Source organism: Eublepharis macularius, chromosome 8 (genome assembly GCF_028583425.1).
Source record: "Eublepharis macularius isolate TG4126 chromosome 8, MPM_Emac_v1.0, whole genome shotgun sequence".
In the NCBI taxonomy this organism is placed as follows: Eukaryota; Metazoa; Chordata; class Lepidosauria; order Squamata; family Eublepharidae; genus Eublepharis; species Eublepharis macularius.
In genome coordinates, this window is record NC_072797.1 from 25,571,581 (window position 1) to 25,592,658 (window position 21,078).

At 43.8% G+C, this 21,078-nt stretch overlaps 1 protein-coding gene across 1 annotated transcript in view; it reads right to left on the minus strand.

Annotated features, from left to right (window-relative positions):
* LOC129334250 (complement component C6-like) overlaps positions 1-21,078 on the minus strand; it is a 45,603-nt gene that overhangs the window by 10,014 nt on the left and 14,511 nt on the right. The window contains exons 8-15 of the mRNA XM_054986192.1: positions 17,089-17,329; positions 14,923-15,045; positions 13,402-13,568; positions 9,898-10,123; positions 5,518-5,689; positions 2,975-3,086; positions 1,083-1,215; positions 462-653 (exon numbers count right to left, since the gene is read on the minus strand). Of these exons, the coding sequence (XP_054842167.1) occupies positions 462-653; positions 1,083-1,215; positions 2,975-3,086; positions 5,518-5,689; positions 9,898-10,123; positions 13,402-13,568; positions 14,923-15,045; positions 17,089-17,329 (1,366 nt within the window). The remainder of the gene's footprint in view (positions 1-461; positions 654-1,082; positions 1,216-2,974; positions 3,087-5,517; positions 5,690-9,897; positions 10,124-13,401; positions 13,569-14,922; positions 15,046-17,088; positions 17,330-21,078) is intronic.

The following is a 21,078-nucleotide window of genomic DNA, read 5'->3' on the forward strand; positions in this document are numbered from 1 at the left end:
TTTATATCCTCTATCTTAACCAAACTTGTGTCTTCCGATGCTTTACAAGCATTAGCTAGATTAGCAGAACTAGTGAACAGTCTCTGTATTTTTCTGATTAGATCTGAATATTACATCATTACATTTCATTCTGTGCTTCCTATATTTTATGGCTCCTTGATGCTGCTTCTCAGTGAGTACCCAAAATGATCATTCTTGCATCCTCCACTTAATCATCATAACAACCACCCCATGAAATAAGTTAGGCTGAGATAGAGAGCCATAGGACCAGGGTCACCCACTGAGCTTCTATGGCAGGCTTGGGATTTGAAATGGGGTTTCCCAGATCCTAGTCTGACTCTCTAACCATTACACCACTCAGACTCAATAAATAAAACTCTAGATGTCATAATGCAAGATCAAAAAAAAAAAAGACACACACTGGAGGAATGGAGATTTGGGTGTTCTCTAGTCCTTGTTACCTCTCCTGCAGGTGAGGGGTCTCAGAATAGGAGGTGACCAGGATAAGTCTTTCCTACAAGCATATTGTGTGTGGCCAGTTAGGACAAAGGCAGTAGGACACGTTAGCTGGATGGTTTCCCCAATCTGGTACTCGCTTTTAAATGGGGAGATGGAGACCTGGTGAGATACTGATGGTCTGGGACAGGCAGATGCTAGAAGAAAAGGAGCTTTAATTAGCACATGATGGAAACAAGCCAGCAACTTTAGCATGGGATAAAAGGTATAATAAATTTTTTCTCTACGTGTGGCTGAAAGATCAAAACACACACATATACAAATATAAGTCCAGGGCATTTTTTCTGTTGGTATACTATACCAGCACCTCTTTCAGCTAGAGGGGCTTGGGCTGGCTGCACTGGCATACTCCTCCCCCCCCCCTTTTTTTACACAAAAGCACTACATGTATTTTTAAAAAAGAACCATTTTGAAAATTGGCATTCTGATCCACTGGGATTAGTATGACTATGGAGTTTTCATCCTTTGAAGATTACATTTCAGTTTTCTTCTGTACACACACACAGAGATGCCATTATCATTTACATTCACAGCTTAATTGCAAATATTTTTCTGGTCCTCCTTACGTTGGCATTCGAGAAGCTGCTGTGCCCATGTTTGGTCTGGCAGGCAGCGAAGGAATTGATAGCCAACCAGGTTGTACCCGCTTAAACACACAACTTCAGCATCTTCTCCAACAGCATAATGGCTCTTTTCGTTCTGAAATATTTGGAAAAGGTTTGTTCACTGCAAGAAAGTGTGGCAATCAGAATGGGGTTTAAAAGCATGTATTTCACAAAATGTTGCATCACAATGCTGTGTATGCCTGTTCTTCATACAAAAAAGCAAGAAACCAAAACATAAGGGCACCAATGCAGAAGACAAAGAAGGAAGAGGGGAGAGAGAAACCCCAAATGGTACCCTAAAATTAATATTTTAATGCATTCTGAACTTCTGAGCCCTTTTGAGATTTTCTTCCTATTCTTGGTCTTCAGCATTGCTGCCCCACTCTTTTGGGGTCTCTTTTTTAGGATGATACCAAGTCCTTTGAGAGATGGTATCAGACTTCTTGATAAAGTCTAATTAAGCAGCTTCATGCTGGAATCTCCCTTTAATTTTCTTTTGCTGGAGAATGTTGAGTCTGAAATGCCCCTCCTCTCCTGTTTCTGAATATTTGCAATGTCAGATTTGTGTCCATTTACTCTTCTGGTGTACTTTGGTCACATCAAGAGAAAATAAGACTCATTGAAAAAGACAATAACGCTAGGAAAAGTTGAAGCCAACAGAAAAAAGGAAGATCCAACAGGAGCTAGATTGACACAGTAAAGGAAACCATGGCCTAAGGCAGTTAGTGACTGGCTATTTTGGAGGTTGTTAATTTATAGGGTCACCATAAGTTGGAAGCCATTGACAGCGTATAACATACACACAGAGAGACGGACTGACATGTTTGTCCTAGGCAAAGCAAAGCATAGAACAGTGTTGTCACAGGCCCCTAAATACTGACATTCCATTTCACTATGATAGCTAACAGCTATCCTTTCTTTATTAATGTCTTAACTAGACATAGGCATGAACCAAAAAAATTTAACGAACCAGTGGTTCGTGGTTCGGTACCGACAACGAACCTAAACCAGCAAACCGCAACGAACATTTCCTGCTGACGAACCAATTTGAGGTTTGTGGTTGGACTTAGACAGCCCATGTTCCCAGGAAGTGTTTAGCAGTCTCTCCTCCAGCCAGCACCCAAGTTTGGTTAAGATTGCAATAGGGATCTTGGAGTTATACTCTCTCCAATCCGAGGCCCCCAGGAAACTCCCATTTGACACAATTAAAGCCACCAGTTGACGTTGGCCCAGTGTACAAGGGGTTGGCCATCAGAACTGCCTATCAGGGTTTATAGGGATGAGATTGGAGTGTCCATGGCAACAGAACACCCCCCTCCCCCTCCCTCCCCCCCGGGTGTCTTCTCCCATGTAACCAATTGTAACCAATTTGCAGCTCCGTGGTTGGAAGGAAGACCTGCTGATCAAGGTAAGCTGGGCTTTGATTCGGGTTTCCAGGGTGACAGAAGGAGTGCAGACGGAGTTCAGGCATTCCCCAGCTCCATCTCCAAGGGAACTGATTGATGGTGCCTGACTGTCTGGCTTCACGAGCCGCAGGCGAACACAATGAACTGGGCTTCTAACGAACACTGGTTCGTTGGCCATGGACCTTCACAAATCACCAGTTCGCAAACAGACAATCAGGCAGTTTGTGGGGTTTTTTGGTTCGTAATTCGGTTCATGCCCATGTCTAGTCTTAACAGTCTTGAAAGCTAGTGAGTTTCATCAATAGGTAGCAGCAGCAGACAGAATAGGACCAGAGCCACTAATTTTGGCCAAGTGATATTATGTACACTACAGCATGAATGGTTAGGTGGGTTCCCTCCCCCAACACATACCCATGTTAACAAGAACCAGTATACATAAGCACTCACTCTGATGAATCCATGTTCCGGTGGGTCTGGTTTAAGGCATCCCAATTCAGGCTGGCCAACAAAAATGTCACTCTCCCTTTTGGCTTCATTGTCATTTATACACAAGGCTCCCCTAAAAGAAATGAATCACAGGGAAAGGCTATCTTGTTGGATTCCCTGCTGTGAGACAGGATCCTTTATAGATCACACTTTACAACTGGATCAGCATGACATCAGTCAGCAGTCAATGTTGCAGAAAGCAGCCTGTGCAGGCAAACAGCTCCACAATGCCAAATGCAACCACACAGTAAAACCAAAAGTCGAAATGACATCAGTTGTAATAAATTAAAGAAATAAACGAACACCTGCCCCCCAAATTAGGAAAATTGAAAAAGAACTAAGTAAAATGCTTTAGAAATTGTGTTATTGCATTGCTTTCAAAGCAAAAAATAAAAGTTGTATTCAGAGAGTTTAAAAACATTTAAAACAGAGAAAATGTTCCACTTTTTCTCTAGTCAGCTGTAGAGATGGACACGATCCAAAAAAAAAATACCGATTAAGCCGTTCATGGATCCGGGCCGCTGCTGAACCCAGGCCACCGATTCTAACCGATCAAGTCCCATTTCTGATCCGGAATTGGGAAGGCCAAAGCGGGAGGGCGCCCCACTGTTTCCAGTGATATAGGAACAGTGGTTGGTGGCAGCGGCTGCCAGGCCCGGCGGGCAGGGGGAGGCAGCAATGAGCTGCCTCCCTTCAGGGAGGGAGGGGACAGTCACACACACACACACACACACACACACACTTAGAGGGGGGGAAGTTTTTAACCTGGCAACAAGCCACCTCCCCTCAGGGAAGGGACATTCCCAGGGCTGGATCTACGGTTGCCAGCACCCAGGGCAACCGTAGTCAGGCTCCTGCGCATGCGCGTGCGCTTCTGGGCTGCCCCCCACGCCCACGCAGCAACCCAGCTGTCCTGGTGCACTGCGGAGCTGGCAGCAGCGCGAGTGGCTCGGCAGCTGCCCGCGCCGTTCACCTGCCCTGCAAGACAAGGGGCGGCCAGCTTGCCTGTGCACCCCTTGTCCTGGGGAAAGACGAATGGCGCGGGCGGCCTCCCAGCCACCCGCACTGCCTTTTGCCTTTCCCCAGGACAAGGGGCGGCTGGCTTGCCCACACGCCCTTTGTCCTGGGGAAAGACAAACGGCGCGGGCGGCCTCCCAGCCTCCCATGCTGCCTTTTGCCTTTCCTTTGTGCCCATGGCTTCAGAACACCCCCTTCCCCCTCCCTCCCCTGGGTTGCTGCTCTATGGTTGGAAGGAAGCCTGCTAATCAAAGAAAGCTGGGCTTCCATTCGTGTTTTGAGGGTGACAGAAGGAGGGCAAACACAGTTCATTCCCCTGGCTCTGTTGCCCCGGGAATAAATTACTGGCGCCAGAGTGTCTGCAATTCCGAACAGAAACCGATATATCCGATCAAGTCCTGAACAAGCAAACCCCCGACTGCTGGATCGGTTGCTGTGGACAGAACCGATTAGCTGAGTCATGATGGTGCAAATGCCAAAATCGGGTTTTTTTTTTAAATCGTAATTCAGATCGTGCCCATGTCTAGTCAGCTGGGGGGTTTTTGCATCAGAAACCTGTCTGACCAGAGAAAGCAGCTGTGAAACAAAAAACGAATATATATTAATGGACAGTGATCAGGGCCTGCACCAACCCTCTTACTTACTTACGTCATTTATAGTACACCTTTCTCACTGAGACTCAAAGCAGATTACGCGGTTTGAGTTAGTACAATCAATATCACATTTCTATATACATGTAATGGGTATACACATACAATCTGCAAGATTTAAAAAGGAAGGGAGAAAGAAAGAAAGAAAGAGAGAGAGAGAGAGAGGTTTAAAGGTTTAACAGCATTGAAACAAAGCATAGACAGATTCCATGGTTGATATATTAAACAACATAGGAACTACCCAGTAAGATCATACTTATAGCAACAGTAGTGAACTATATGGTCCTTCATTGTTTACAGAAATAGTAGTGACGTCCTTGGTCCCTCCTTATCCCTTTACTGATGGGTTCCCTATCCTTTTTCTGATGGATCTCTTGAGGCTCTTTTCTTACAATACAGCCATCCCATCTGAGCAAAAAGCCCTCTTAAACAATTCGGTTTTGCATTGTTTATGGAAGGCCAGGAGAGCAGGAGCTTTCGGCTTTTAGAAAATGAACAGAATAATCAGGGTTTACCCCATAATGAACTGAAACTTTATAACTCAATTGGCAAGCACACATGTCCACCTCTGTAAGCATTTTCAGCTCAATCCAACGCAGAATTACTGCTATCTAAGGTCATGGAAATGGATGAACTTAGACTGGAGTAACAGGAGTTCGTCTGGTGGCACATTAAAGACTAACAAGTTGTCTTTCCAGCATTAGCTTTTGTGTTAACTAACATTACAACTGAAGAAGCAAGGTCAAGTCCACAAAAGCTAATTATCCAGAACAGTGGCCCAATGGGAAAAGTCCTGGTAAGTTAAATATATCCCAAGATGTATTCCTGTCCTCTTACCTATCAGCAAATATTGAAACGTAGCACTCTTCCTCTTGCTGCTGTTCGCCTTCACATGGTTTACCTCCGTTTAGCGGAGAAGGATTGTTACACACTCGACTCCGACGTCTCTTATGAGAAGCATCGCAGGGACTCCATGCAGACCAGCAGCTCCAGTAACCATCCACAGCAACTAAAACAGGTGGAAAGAAAAAGCATTAAAAACACCGGGGGGAGGGAGGGGACCATAAATATCTCCATGCTTCTGTGCACATGCTATTAGTAGAAGTGGCACAAACCATTCTATAAGCAGGGATGCAGAGAACACACTGAACATAACTTGGGCACAGGTACGTATCAGGAGATGCAGTCCCCAAGATATGTGGTTCCCAAGTAAAGAAGGGCTTTAATAGAATCATAGAATCATAGGGTTGGAAGGGATCTCTAGGGTCATCTAGTCCAACCTCCAGCACCTTGAACTGCACCCAGAATGTTGCAACCAATGGACATGTTACTAGATGATGAAAGCAACTCGCTCCTGATAGAAACCATCTTCTAGGACAGCCCCTTATAGAGTTTGCTACAATTGTCCAGTGTAGTGGTGGATACAGAGGCATGGATCAGTACAGCTAAATGGAAAAAACAGGTAAGGGAACAGCCATGCCAATACAAAACAGCACTCCTAGCATCTGCCCCAGGTTGCTTATTCATCTTCAAGGCTGGGTCTCACAGCACCCCCCCCAGGCCCTTCATGTGACTAACCAGAGGCAAGCTAACCCTGTCTCTCTCTCTCTCTCTCTCTCTCTCTCTCTCTCTCTCTCTCTCTCTCACACACACACACACACACACACACACACACACACACACACACACACACTTCTCATCTTTCCCAATAAGCATCTCCTCCTCGTCTGGATTTACCAGATGTGACATTTTCCATGTACACTTGCAGGTACACATAATTGTACTTGTTTGTCTGGTTAAACTTAAATCCATTGCTCTCATTAAATGTGTAAGAGTGTGAAGTGCCTCCATCTCCGTCTTTCCTTCACCAAACACTTTCTCTCTTCCCTTTTATGCCTCAGTAGAGAGAGCAAGATCTGGGCTGCTCACCAAGGACAATGGAAGGCATGAAAAAGAAGAGGATACAGTCAGTAAATGGTGAATGCAGTGGTGGCAGCTACATTTCATGTTGGCTGTCAACAGATGGCATGTACACATTTTATGGTGGCAGCAGGTGTATACAGATATGACACTTATGGGAAATGTGGCATCTGGTTAGGCCCTCAATTCTAGTTTGTTTCTCCTCAGCTGCAGTTTCCAGATACTGGTTCGGAATTTGTGGTGTAGTGGCTCGAGTGGCAGACTAGGATCTGGCCGATCCAGGTTCATTTCCCTGTTCTGCTATGGAAGCTCGCTGGGTGAGCTCAGGCCAGTCACAAAAACTGTCAGCCTAACCTGCCTCATCAGGTCTATTGTGAGGAAAAGGGCAGGTTATAAATGAAGGAAGATAAAATAAATATTAAAAGCCCAATCAGCAGATATAAGTAGACATGGGCACGATCAAAAAAAAAATACTGATCAAGCTGTTCGTGGATCCACGCTGGTGACGAGTCCAGATCACCGATTCACTCTGATCAAGTCCCGTTTCCGATCTGGGATCGGAGGAGCGCCCCCCCACACACACTTAGAGCAGATGGGGGGAAAAGGTTTTAACCCTGCGACGAGCCACCTCCCCTCAGAGAGGGGACATTTTCTCTCTCTCTCACACACACATGCACTTAGAGCAGAGCGGGAAAAAGTTTTTAACCCGGCGTTTTCTCACACACATGCACTTAGAGCAGGGGGGGGAGTTTTTAACCCGTCCCTGCCTCCAAATAGAGAGAGAGAGAGACACCCCGTCAACAGGTTTCAGCCAGCTTTTTAAAAAAAGCAGGGATAGAATCCTCCATCCCACCCAATTTTAAAAGCAAGCAGCCAGTCTTCCAAAAGCATATTTTAAACAGGAAGAAAGTAAAACCAGGATCCACACAGATCCTCGCGGATCCTATGGTTTTTTAAATAGGAAAAACACAAATGAAACATCAAATCACATACCAACTTCTTGCAAAAAGCAGGCACTGGGCTGAGAAGCCAGGAGGAGAGAGATATCTCTTTTCAGTTAACTCTTTCAGCACTGAACGAACTCAGGCGAGGAACGCAAAACAGCTTGATAGCTGCTCTCAAAGCAAGGGTTTTTTGAAAAAGTTAACACTGAGAAGAGCTTTTCCTCGCTAGGGGAAATATTATCAAGTTTCAAACAGAGCTCAGGCATTCCCCTGCCTCTGTTGCCAGGGGAACAGATTGTTGCCGCCTGAATGTCTAGCTTCCCAGTCCTATCATGATCGCCCCGGAGTCTTGACTGCTGGATCGTGTGCTGTGGAAGACAACGATCCACCAAGTCATGAATGGGAGATTGCCATTATCGTGGGGTTTTTTTAATTGTAATCCATATCGTGCCCATCTCTAGATATAAGTATAATCTACGTACTAATTGCAGCCAACCCCAAAGATTTTCCCTCAGAGGGAACAGCCCGTATTCCAGATGGCCAAATGTTTATATGGTTGAAGAGTGCTTCCTTCATCACAGTCACCATTCCAAGGTTCTCTTAATCCATCTCACTTGAGTGACTTTCTGGAGACCTGGATATAGAAGGCCTTTTCTAATTTCTATCTATCAGTCATATTTTTATCCCACCTTTATGCTGAGAAAATCAAGGCTCTATATATGTTCTCTTCAGCATTTTCTCCTCACAACAGTCTCGTGAGATGGTTCAAGCTAATAAAGAATGACTAGCACACATGAACCCACTTATTTTAATGGCTAAGCTGGGATTTCAACTTGTCTCTTTAGCCTAATACTCCTATTACTAAACAATACTGATGCTCTTCCCTCTGTTTCTTATGATTTTGGATGGGGACAAAGTATCTGAGGCTAGACCTTGGGTGCTGCCCAAAAAAGGGCTAGGAGAAAGGCTGACACATCCACAAAACTACTAGCCTTTGCTTTCCCATCTCCCTCCAGTGACTGCCTCGCTTTCTTCAGCCGCAGATCCTTTTCCAGGGCAGAGCACCTCAGCTGCCACTAACCACTAATCCCCACTCCTTCCAGCTTGGTCATGTTTACTTCCAGACACATTGACTAGAATAAGAGGTGGTGGTAGTGGTATGATTCCTCACAAATCAGCACATTTCTCAAAAATACTCTAATTCAGTGGTTCTCAACCTTTCGTACCTTATGTTCCACCAATCACTCCATCTAAGAAGCTAAGTCCCACAATGAACAAAAAGCCCACTTGTCCCAAGAAGGACATTAATATGTTTACAGGCATTCTGTTATTATATTTATCATTTATGGTAAACATTAAAAACAAAAAATTGCAGAAACACAATGGATAATCCCTGCAAGCAGAGTCAGCAGAAACTGGTATAACAAAACCACTTGCTGGCAGACAGGGGGAATAGGAGATTAGGAGGAGCACCAAGTACCCAGGGTTACTGCTAGCATGCCAAAAGTTCACAGACAGATAATCCACGGCAGGTAAGGTTGGCAAAAGATAGCATATCGCAATTGCAGGTGAACATGGGGATTCAGAGAGAGCAAATTCTTAGTAACAGGAAAATCCTGTTTCCCAGCTAGACTACGGCCATTTTCACACTGCTTACCGGCCACAGAATGTAACACCGAGCTCCTGGAAAGACGGCTTCTTCTAGGCACAATTCTGCTTGAGAATGGCAGTTCTCGCACGAAAGCACGCCAGGAAGACACTATCGTTCCGGGAGCTCGGCACGATGTTCCGTGGCCGGTAAGCAGAGTAAAAACAGCCTACCTCTGCTTCCCACTGATGGTACATGCACCACCAGTTAAGAACAAGTGCTCTTGTACAGGGGTCCCCACCATGGACAAGTTAGCAACCTGGTGCCACTGACCCCATTCCTGGTGCCCACTGTTTTCAGAAAGTGCACAGGGCTAAGTGGGACTTTTGTCCAACAGGGATTAAAACTGGCTATGTAGCTTTTTAAAAATTTGCTTTGGTAGAAGTTGTCACCACAACACAAGGATCTTCACAGCATGGCTGAAAGTAAGCTGTGTGTATGCAAGAATATATTCTCAAACAATATGTTCATTTTAAAAGGCATCCTGTTAAACAGAGCTTCTGCTGGAAATTTTGAAGAGTTGCTATTAGAGTTAGGCATGACCTTAATCCCTGACACTTTGTGGTTGGCTTTGCCTCTTGTGGCAGCCATTTTGTGGTGGAGCCTGTGTCAGAATTCCAGAGGTGCCCAAAGGCTCAAAAAGGTTAGGGACACCTGCTATAATTCATATTGTTACAGTGACAATTCTATCATTACTACACATACCGGATTTGTAATCAGGTGCACGTATCTCACAGTTATCTCCATAGGTTCCAGCCTGGCACACACAGAGGCATTCAGTCCCAGACAGCACAGGCCTGCCATTATTAGGACACGGAGCACAACGACATGGATCAAATCTTTCCATGTATTCAATTAGAGCTCTCCTGAGGTTACGACGCTTTGTCACTGCGCAAGGGAAGTTCTTCACCAAATCCAAAATGGAAGCCAACTAAAAAGCAAGCACACAGGAGGAACTTAAGACCAGGATCATGTATATTCCATAGTTGGCCTTGGTTTCACCACAGGGAAAGCACAGCATGCAACATTCTAACAATCTGATTTATTCTTGTATTTTAAAAGTACCTCGCCTTCACGGTTGTGAAACTATTTGGGAAAATCTTCAAGCTATTGTTACTAAATTAGATAGAAGTCCCGATGTCACTCTGATCACCTGCTCTAAGGTCTTTTCCACTTCTGCATACCTGATACTCCTGTACACTTGATGCTGCTTGGGTAATCCTGCATACCTCATGCACATTCCTGCCATAAGAGACATTTCCAGACTCAAAATCCTCAGTATTGATTGTCAAACCAAACCTTTGGATCAAAATTCAAGATGACATGAATCAAGGTGTCTATCCTAGCCAGGAAATTTGGGTCACCAGGCCAAGGCAGGCCAAATTTTGAGGAAGAAAGGAACAGTTTGATTAGGTCAAAATTGTATTGTCGAAGGCTTTCACGGCCGGAGAACGATGGTTGTTGTGGGTTTTCCGGGCTGTATTGCCGTGGTCTTGGCATTGTAGTTCCTGACGTTTCGCCAGCAGCTGTGGCTGGCATCTTCAGAGGTGTAGCACCAAAAGACAGAGATCTCTCAGTGTCACAGTGTGGAAAAGATGTAGGTCATTTGTATCTACTCAGGAGGGGTGGGGTTGAGCTGAGTCATCCTGTAAGAGTTTCCCAGGGTGTGGAATGCTAATGGCGGGAGGCTTCACTGTATCCTGAGGAGGTTCTTTTGCATATGGATTGGTACTTGATGTGCTAATCTTCTCTGCAGGGCTATTGTCGGGGATAGAATGTTTTAGAATGTTAAGAACGAACAGAGCATGGTTTCCAGTTCTGAAAAACGCTAACAAAACATTCTCCCGCCATTAGCATTCCACACCCTGGGAAACTCTTACAGGATGACTCAGCTCAACCCCACCCCTCCTGAGTAGATACAAATGACCTACACTGTGACACTGAGAGATCTCTGTCTTTTGGTGCTACACCTCTGAAGATGCCAGCCACAGCTGCTGGTGAAACGTCAGGAACTACAATGCCAAGACCACGGCAATACAGCCCGGAAAACCCACAACAACCATAGGTCAAAATTGTCAATAAGATTTGAAATAGGGTTTCCAGTGATTTAATAGCAAATAAGCAATTTCTTTATTTTAAAAACGTAACATCTCAGTGTGCATATTCTTAAAAAAAAATAAACGTCATACAGATTTAGTAATTTCAATTTTTTAAAAAATGTAACATCCCCAAAACAAATGAAAGGAAAAAGGAAATTTATTTACTTCGTTTATACTGGCCTTTCTCCTCAAAACAGCTAACATTCTGTTCTACTTCATTTATCCTCACAACCTTGTGAGCTAGAGTTTCTGTTGACTGATGTGGGTTTTTTTGAATATATACTGTGATTAAAAATGCAGGCTTCTAAAGCAAAAAGGAGAGGGGCTGGATGGGTGAGTAAAACATGCTGTGATTGGATGGTAGCTGTATCCTAGGAGGCAGAATGAACTGCAGTTTTATTCAGTCTAGTTCAGTGAGTCTGGCAGAGGGTCTAGGTCAAAGACTCTGACAGGTTCAGTGAGTCTGTGTGGAAAAGCCTGCATGAATCTGTGTTTGAGTGGGTGAGAGGAATGTTTATTCTGATGGAAATAGGCCTTTGTGACTGTTTATTATTTCTAGCCTAAGTGGCAACTGTGTGGAAAATTAGTCTTTGTAACTGGGCCTGTGAATAAACATTTAAGGATCTATATCTAGGGCTGTCAGGTGTTTGGTTTTCACACAGACGTTCTGGTATTTGGTGGGGACTGTCCAGATAGGGATGTCAGGTCCCCCTACCCTCTTGGTGGGAGGGTGGGGACATGGTGCTTACCTTTTTGCCATTCCTGGGTGCTCTTCGCATACATAGCGCACACTCCCGCCTATGTGATGATGTCACTTCTAGGAAGTGATGTCATCACACAGGCATGGGAGTATGTGTGTGCTTCCCAGTGGGCTGATTTGGCCCCAAACAACCCGATGAAAAGCATAGGAGCGTTCTTAGGGGTGGTGCAATGATTTCAATCTCAATGGTGACATCGTCACGCTACCTTAGGAATGTCCCCAGGGCAGTGTTTCCCCACCTTTCCTCCCCCATGACCCAGGTGAGTAGAGGATGCCCCGCTCCCAGCAAGGGAATGGTATTCCTATGTCCAGGGGAAACATTCTCCAAATACCAGACGCCTCTCTCCCCCTCTCTCTTCTTACAGGCAGTTCTGTGTTTGCTGGGCCACCTAGCCTTCTGTGTGGCACCAGGGGGAGTGACCAGCCTGACAAGAAGTGGAAGAGGCATGATGATGTCACTTCCAGTAGTGATGTCATCACTCTGAGCCAGCAAAGCTTGCGTGCAAGTAAAAGAAAAAAATGTCTCGTGCCCCCCCTCCCTGGGGCCCAGTATTCTTCCAGACCCCATTTAGCAACCTTATCTATATCTAATTTGAAACCACCAAGATTATGAACCTATTCTGAAACCATTACACTTATCAATACTCTACAACTATTATGGATATGTACTTATAAATAAATTCTACTTTCGGTTAAGCAAACACCTGTTTCATCTGGAATATAGGATCCTTTTTTTTACCTCACAGTCACCCCTACACACTGACCATTCTATCATACTACCATATATAACTAAGCCATCCTATAATACATGACAAACTGAGGAGATCTAAGGTAAAAGTCTTTGGTGGCAGTGAAAAAGTCATTTTGAAACCCAAAGCAAGAATGCTGGCCATTTCAAAGCCTGATAGCGAGGTGCCATTACAGGAGTTAAACAGGTCACATAAAAGGGGCAAAAATCCACAAAGGACTTTGCTGTTGAAAGTCAGAAAGACTTTTATCTTCTTTGCAACCCCACCACCCACTCTAGCTTTTGATCTACATCATACTTGAAGAAGTCAGACTTCACCACTCTTCTACATTAAATATACATTAAATTAAATAGATAGCAAATAATATATTGACATTATTAAGACAAGATCATGGAAAGTTCTTGGCCTCTTTGTCCTGTTTGATTGCTCTCCATGCCAACTGGTTGACCACTTTGTGAAACAGAATTCTGGACCAGATGGATCCAGCAAGTCACCTCTTACGTTGGACCTACATTCAGAAAAGAAACATCTTCATGTGCAGAATCAACCATTCTTCCAGTCTCTCCCCACACCTCGGTCACCTTTGCAGCCATTTCCTTACCTCAAAGTCAACAACTATCGGATTGTCCTTGGTTGATTCCAGCCAATTAGTGTACACAGTATGTTCTGGAAAAGACCCTGTTTTTTCCCAGGCAAGAGCTGCGGCGTACTGTGACCTCCCACCTTTTACTAATGAAATAGACTTTTCAGAGGACTGCAAAATTGAACCTGTAACAACACTTGAAATTAGCAATTTTTCACACGTTTGGCCACAATGTGTACAACCAAATTCATAACATTCATGCACAGTTATACAGAGCCCTGTGGCGCAGAGTGGTAAGCACCAGTACTGCAGCCCAAGCTTTGCTCACAACCTGAGTTCGATCCTGGTGGAAGCCGGGTTCAGATAGCCGGCTCAAGGTTGGCTCAGCCTTCCATCCTTCCGAGGTCGGTAAAATGAGTTCCCAGTTTCCTGGGGGTAAAGTGTAGATAACTGGGGAAAGCAATGGCAACCCACCGCATAAAAAGTCTGCCAAGAAAACGTCATGATGTGACGTCCCCCCATGAGTCAGTAATGACTTGGTACTTGCACTTTTACCTTTACCTATGCATAGTCATAAGAAAAAATAGTTTGCAGATCACACTTTGTGTAGGTAAATGGGTGTGTGTACATATACGTGTCAAATATTTAATTCTTTCCTTCTTCCAAAGATGTTTCCCTGACCTCAGTGATCCTACTGGAACTGCTGTTTATCCAATAGGTGAAAACATACATATTGTCCATACCTTGTCTGTTAACAATATTTTTTTTAGACTGCAATTTTGGGAGATGTTTTGAATTTAGGGGGAAAGATATGGAAATATTTAAGAAAAACTTTCTGATATTTACCAACACAAAAGGCATGGCAGATCTTAACAGGATCTTCCAGATTCACTCTGGTAACTGGTATAGAATTTCAGTTCCCTTAAAAAAAAACTCATTTCTAGCCCTTAAGACCTGTCAAAATATGAGAAGCCAGAGGCAAAGCAACATTATTGTAGGGATGAGGTTTCATACTGATGAAATCTCATTTCCCTCATTCTGATGATTGGTTGCAAATAAACCATATTATGTGGAACAGGTAAAGTTATTCAAATGAACTTAAATGTATACAAGTTGCAGAATAAAGCTCTCCTTGGCAGAACACCTGAACTACCATGAGAAAGTTTAATTTCTGTTCTTTAGCACAGAATACATTGTGCCCCTTTTAGAGGCATTTGGCGGTATTACCCAACTGGATAGAAGATGACAGAAAGCTAAAGTACATTCCCCACTCCTCTGCTTGAAGCCAGCTGGGTGACCTTGGGTCAGTCACAGCTCTTCCAGAGCTTGCTCAGCCCTACCCACCTCACAGGTAATCGCTGTGGGGATATTAATAACATACTTTGTAAACTGCTCTGAGTGGGTGTTAAATTGTCCTGAAGGGCAGTATACATATCAAATGTTATTATTATTATAGCAGTCTTTGCAGTCTGATGTTCACCATGACAGACCTGGACCATTATGAAGGCTAGTTTGAAATAAATTTCCTTTCATAGTCACCTTCATGTTGCTCGGTCATTTTATTGTTTGTGCATTTTATATGTACTTTCTTTTTCTTTCTGAAAAAGACCCGTCTAGTCGTTTCTGTCCGAACACACTCATTTACTTCTTGCTCTGTTAAACCTAGAGGGAGAAAAAATAATTAACTTGAACATTCACATTCTAAACAAATTTTCCTAAAGGTCCGTTTGCCTGTGGCATAGCACAAGCATTCTGCAAGCATCCTCAGCTCAAGCAGTGGCAGATACACCAGTAGGGTTGCCAACTCCACACTGGGAAATTCCTGGAGATTTCTGGGCCGAGCCTGAGGATGGCAGGGTTTAGGGAGGAGAGGGACTCCAGCAGGGATGTGATGCCACAGAGTCCACCCTCCAACCCTACACATCAGGAGCCATTTTGAGAAGCAAGCTGCACTTATGGTGTACTTAGGTTTGCCAACCTCCAGGTAGTGGCTGGAGATCTCCCAGAATCACAATTGATCTTCAGACCACAGAGAACTGTTCCCCTGGAGAAAATGGCAGATTCAGAGAGAGGATTCTAAGGCATTATACTTCACTGGGATTCGTCCCCTCCCCAAACCCCGCCCTCTCCAGGCTCCACCTGCCAAATCTCCAGGAATTTCCCAACATGTTACTGGCGGCCCTAGGTGTACTGGGGTTAGGCAGAAAAAAATACCATGTGGTTTTGGAATAGATCATCTAATGTCAGGAGAATATAGGTAGTACAAACTGACTCCTTCCCCCACTTCTGGGGTGAAGGGGATGGGAAGTGGAAATAAAGGAAGTTTTGTTTGTGTTCAGTGTCTCCCAGAAATTTAAATATTTGGGACTGCTGACTTTTCCTCTCATTGCATCAGGTAGGTAGCCATGTCGGTCTGCACTACAGCTGCAGGATATGAGTCCAGTGGCACCTTAGAGACCAACAAGATGTTCAAGGTATAAGCTTTCGAGAGTCAAAGCTCCCTTCTTCAGAGTGTGATATGAACCTAGTCTGAAACACTAACAGATGGCTGCTGTTGAACAATAGAGACCAGCCAGGCCTGAGTGAGCCATGAAAGTTGCTTCAAAGCCCAAACACCCCTGAAAAGCTCCCTGCCCTCTCCCTCACTCTTTCACTGACAGAAACTTGAGTTCTGGCAATAGTGTTGTGGTTGCCTAGCAACACCCATAGAAGGCATTTATTTATATCTACAGGTAGCACCGGTATTAGTTCGGAGGGTTTTAACCCAAGAGTGTTTTTTTTTAATTTCAGATTTTTCTGCAAACCTAGGGCTTTTCTCAGGTGTGTAGAAAGATCTGTCTTGTCTGTCCATGGCCCCAGTTTCCGGATTTAAGTGTCCACAGATGTGATCATGTTGCAAATTAGATAGATGATAGTGAGTAAGGAAATCCAAGTCTCTGTTAAAGTGAGGATGACAGATAGTGTTTAATTTCATGGTGTATTCTAATTTGGAAATTTCACATTGTAAGAGTAGCCACTGGGAAATGAAGGGTAGTGAGAAACCACTTTCAGAGAATGCTTCCTCCCTCAAAGAACTGCAATTCCTAAAGTTCCCTGGGGAAAGAGTGATTCTTAAATCAATTTAAATGTTGACATTCCCTTTAAAATACTCTCTTCTTGTCCATTGTGAACATAGCAGTTGTACAGGGTCAAACCAGATGTGCGTTGACAGTTCCATGTTTAGAGCACCCAGATTTTCTTAAAGGTTAATTCTCCAGCATACGGAGGCTGGAGATACAAATTACGGTGTGTGGATAGAGGGGGATTAAGCACAGGGAGAAGATTCCTGCATGCAACAGTCCCAACCTGGATTGGAGCCCCTGTGCACCCGAGAATTAAAAAAATTATTGCGAGCTCCAAATATACAACCCTCTCAGTTTGGGCCCTCTGACTTAATTGCGTTTTATTCCACTCCTGTCTTTTTCATGAGAAATTCAACTTTCTATTCCTTAGGACTCTTTAAACATTTACAGAAATGTTTCCTTTGTTCCAGTCTATTTTATTATCTAACGAGAAAGCTTTCTGGGGGGGGGGGGAATCACCATCACTGCACATACTAAAATCATGGACAATGCTTTTCCTCCCCTGCCCCATGGGCCCATTAGCAGATTAGCTAGTAGTAAAATGGCTAGGCAGGATGTTTTCCCTTCTCCAATGGCTCTGTACCTGAGTTTTTCAATTCCTCAGCACTGTATTGATAGAGAAGGTCATATGTGCCTCCCATTGACCCAGAGGTGTAGTAATGAGTTCCAAAGTCATCAAATATCCGGCTGTAGAGGGCATAGTTGTACTCCAGAGGCAGGCTGTTGAGGGCCTTTAAGAATACGCCAGAGAGCTGCAAGTCAGACGGCTTTACTGTGAAGTTGGACACTGCAACCACCTTATGGATCCTAATAAAGTTGGAGTTCTGAAAGAAGAATAAAAGAAGATGTAAGTAGTCAGCCCCGGCCTCCACCATGTTTAATATAAGACTGTGATATAAAAATCACAAGGCCCCTGGATTAATGCTGCCAGATCTGCAGCAGGGGAATTCCAGCCAGAGTTGCTGAGTCTGGCTTGGGAGATTAAAGGAAAGTTCATGCAAAATGCAGAGGACCGAGGTGATTGATTTACAGTCCCACCAGCTGTGGGCGTGAGCTGTGATAAAAAAGGGTCTTGTTGAGTCACCACACTTAGCACATTCCAATACCCTCCTTCCATGACTGCACACCCACCCTAAGATCGAGGAGCAATCAATCAGCACTGATAAGTTTCTAATTTGTCCCTTGGAAAATGCCATCCCTATCTAAATTCATCAACTCAGCTCCAGGACCATTAGTTAGCAAACTGCCTTTTTACAAACCACCAGAACACTCTGCATTTTCTTTATCACACCCTGGTAGCAATCAAACCTTTGTCATTCCCAGGAGATGACCTTTAAGGCCTTTTGTTCCAACAGCCGAGGGGGCTCCCCAGCCTCCGGACGAGTTTTGTCCTATAAGAACCAGGGTTATTGCCCCATTCAAACCGTGCACACTTTCCTGGATCCAAGCACACTATCCTTAGGGTTACTTACCCTAAGATTCTCTCTTGGCCGAGAACCAGGGACGTTTAAAGCTCTCTTCTTCCGTACACTACTCTACTCTCCAGATAGGTAATTATTGCCCTGAAATCCCTCAAATCTATTCCACTTTCACCACTGCTTTTCCTAGGCATTTTGTGTGTTTGTGAATAATCTCGTGTGTGTGTGTGTGTGTGAGAGAGAGAGAGAGAGAGAGAGAGAGAGAGTGTTTCCCCCTTTAAATAAAGATTCTCTTTCATTCAAGACCATAAGCCTCATTTGCTTCCTTGGGGAGGTGATCCTGCAAATACTGGTGGAGTTATCCTGCAGTTACCCTTCTCTCATAGCCTTCCTCCTTGCCACTAATTCCCCCCCACTTACTCACAAGGAGCCCCATTCCTAGTAACAAAGGGCTTCTGCACCTTTATTTCACCCTACTTCCAAGGAGCTCAAGTCAGGAGACATGGTTCTTTCTCCCCGATTTTATCCTCACCAACTCCAAGTTCACCTTGCAAGCTCCAAGGCTGGTTGGGGCTTTGAACCTAGGTCTCTCCTAGTGTGACACTCTTTTACACTCAATACTGTGTTCTCAATGATGAGACTATGATAAGTTAAATATCACCTGATGCTACAGGAAAGTTCACAAGCACATATTCCTCACATGCAGTACCATTCTAAGCAGAGTTACTCCAGTCTTTCAATGGGATTAGAGTGGATAGACTGGGCTTAGATTTCAATGTGCTCAGACTGGAGTAACTCTATTTAGGATTGTACTGATGATTGCTTAATCACACACCACTTGTTGACCTGCATCTGAAAACACATGAACCGGCTCCCTTAAAAGAGGATTCGAAAATTCTATCTGACCCCAGGAGACAGACCAAATACTGTATGGTAAGAACAAAAGAATTCTCTTGCTGCATCTGACCAAGGCTTCATCTAATCCACAACTCTTTCTTCAACAGTGGCTAGCTAGATGTTTGGGAAGACCACCAGCTACAAAACATGTTGCTTGTCCCCTGTGTCTTTCACTCACAGGTATGCTGCCACTGAACTCAGAAACTTCATTTGGCTATTATCAGTTAATAGACTTATCCATCATGGCTATTATCAGTTAATAGACCTATCCATCATTTTTTTCTTATCCATTTTGATGTCAAAAGAAGGTATTTTTACTCATTAAAATATTTGTATCAGCCATTCTGGTTGGTTCGGAGGGAATAAGAAATTAAAATAATAAAAACAAAGGAAGCTAATAAAAATGGTCCCATTATAACCAACTGAATAAGTTCACCCAGATTTAAATGACAACAACCCACCAATATTCCAGCATTACAGATTTAAGAATTCATCTGCCCAATAATGATCAGCAGAGTCTTTGGGAATAGCTAGGTTTTATATGCTGTCCTAGAAGCTAGGAAGAAATGATCCCATGTAGTAACAACAACAACAACAACAACAACAACAACAACAACAACAACAACAACAACAACAACCTTTGATTTATATACCACCCTTCAGGACAACTGGTTTACAAAGTATGTTATTATTATGTTATTATGTTATTAGTAGTGGGTGGGTGGGGCTAAGAGAGCTCAGAGAGAGCTGCGACTGACTCAGTGTCACCCAGCTGGCTTCAAGTGGAGGAGCGGGGAATCAGACCTGGTTCTCCAGATTAGAGTCCCACCGCTCTTAACCACTACATCAGACTGGCTCTTGCCATGTACACTATTAGGAAGCCTATTCTGTAACAGGGGAGCAGCCACCAAGAAAGCTCTGCTTCTACACAAAGCTACTGGAATAGTTAAAAGGAGATTAGAGTGCTTGCCACATATTATGGTGATGAATTATATCTGAGGTTTGAGCTTTTCTTCTTTACTGATTTGTAGTTCCTTTCAAATTACAGTTGTTCTGAACTGAATCATTCTGTTTACTTTCTGTAAACAACGTCCCTCCCCCAATTTCTCTTACTAAAATTTTTCCTTACTTAAAATTCTTGGCCATTGTTTCTGCTTTGACATAGAAAATATACTTTGTGTGCAAGAAAGAAGCTTATCTCTACAATGCACACACAAGGAACAATTATGCTAACATTTTTTCACTTGGGAAAAGAAATTTAGCCTTTTATTAAATAAATGCCATCACACACTTTAAATATATTTTTTAAAATTACATTTGCAATATCCAGCCTTGCCACATCTTAAGCTATTATGAACTCATTTAGGATTTATAGGTGCACCTTAAATAGAAAACAAAATTGCTGCACTGTGATAAAAACCTATTAATGTAGAATATGCTTTCTTAAATTCATCTTAACTGCTGCCAGATGTATTTGAAACACAGACACCCAAGCTGCCATGATCTTTGCCCAGAATTTGGCTTTCACTGAGGAGGAAGCATGGCTCAGTTATAGAACATCTGCTTTGCATACTGAAGGTCCCAGGTTCAGTTTCCAGCATCTCCAGGTAAAAGATTGAGATAGTAGCTTCATGTGGTCAATATTCTTGAATTGTATGCAAAAAATGATTGCCATAGACACAGTTCCCATTGCTGGATTCCTGTATCTAGCAGCAGGTCTTTGACAACACTCAGAAACTGTTGGAAAATTAGACGGGTTCTTCATAACTACCCACAGATGCTTTGTAGTACAACTTATCCTGTTTTAGATACATTGCAATATATGTGCATTTTGAGTAAGACAGATACATAAGAACTGCTTTGCAGGATCAGGACAAATGTTCATCTAGTCCAGCAGCCCATTTCTAATAGTAGCCAGTGAAATGCTTTTGGGAAGCATAGTACTCCCAGGCGCCTAGGGCAGGGGTTCAGGAGTCAGTCATGGCGAAGTTGCAAAGACTAATCAGGGGTTCCAGAAAGCAAATATGCCAAGTCCAGTCAAGTATCAAAGGATCCAGGCAGCAGGTCCAATTCCAGTCCAAGATCAGGGGTTCCAGCAAAGCCAATAGTCAGGTCCAGCCCAGAGGTCAAGGTTCCAGAAGCCAGGTAATAGTGAGGTCAGTGGAACAGTTGTCAAGCATGCTTGTTGCCAGGGCTTTTTTTCAGCTGGGATGGAGTTCCAGCAGCTCTTGAAAATGGTCACATGGCTGGTGGCCCCG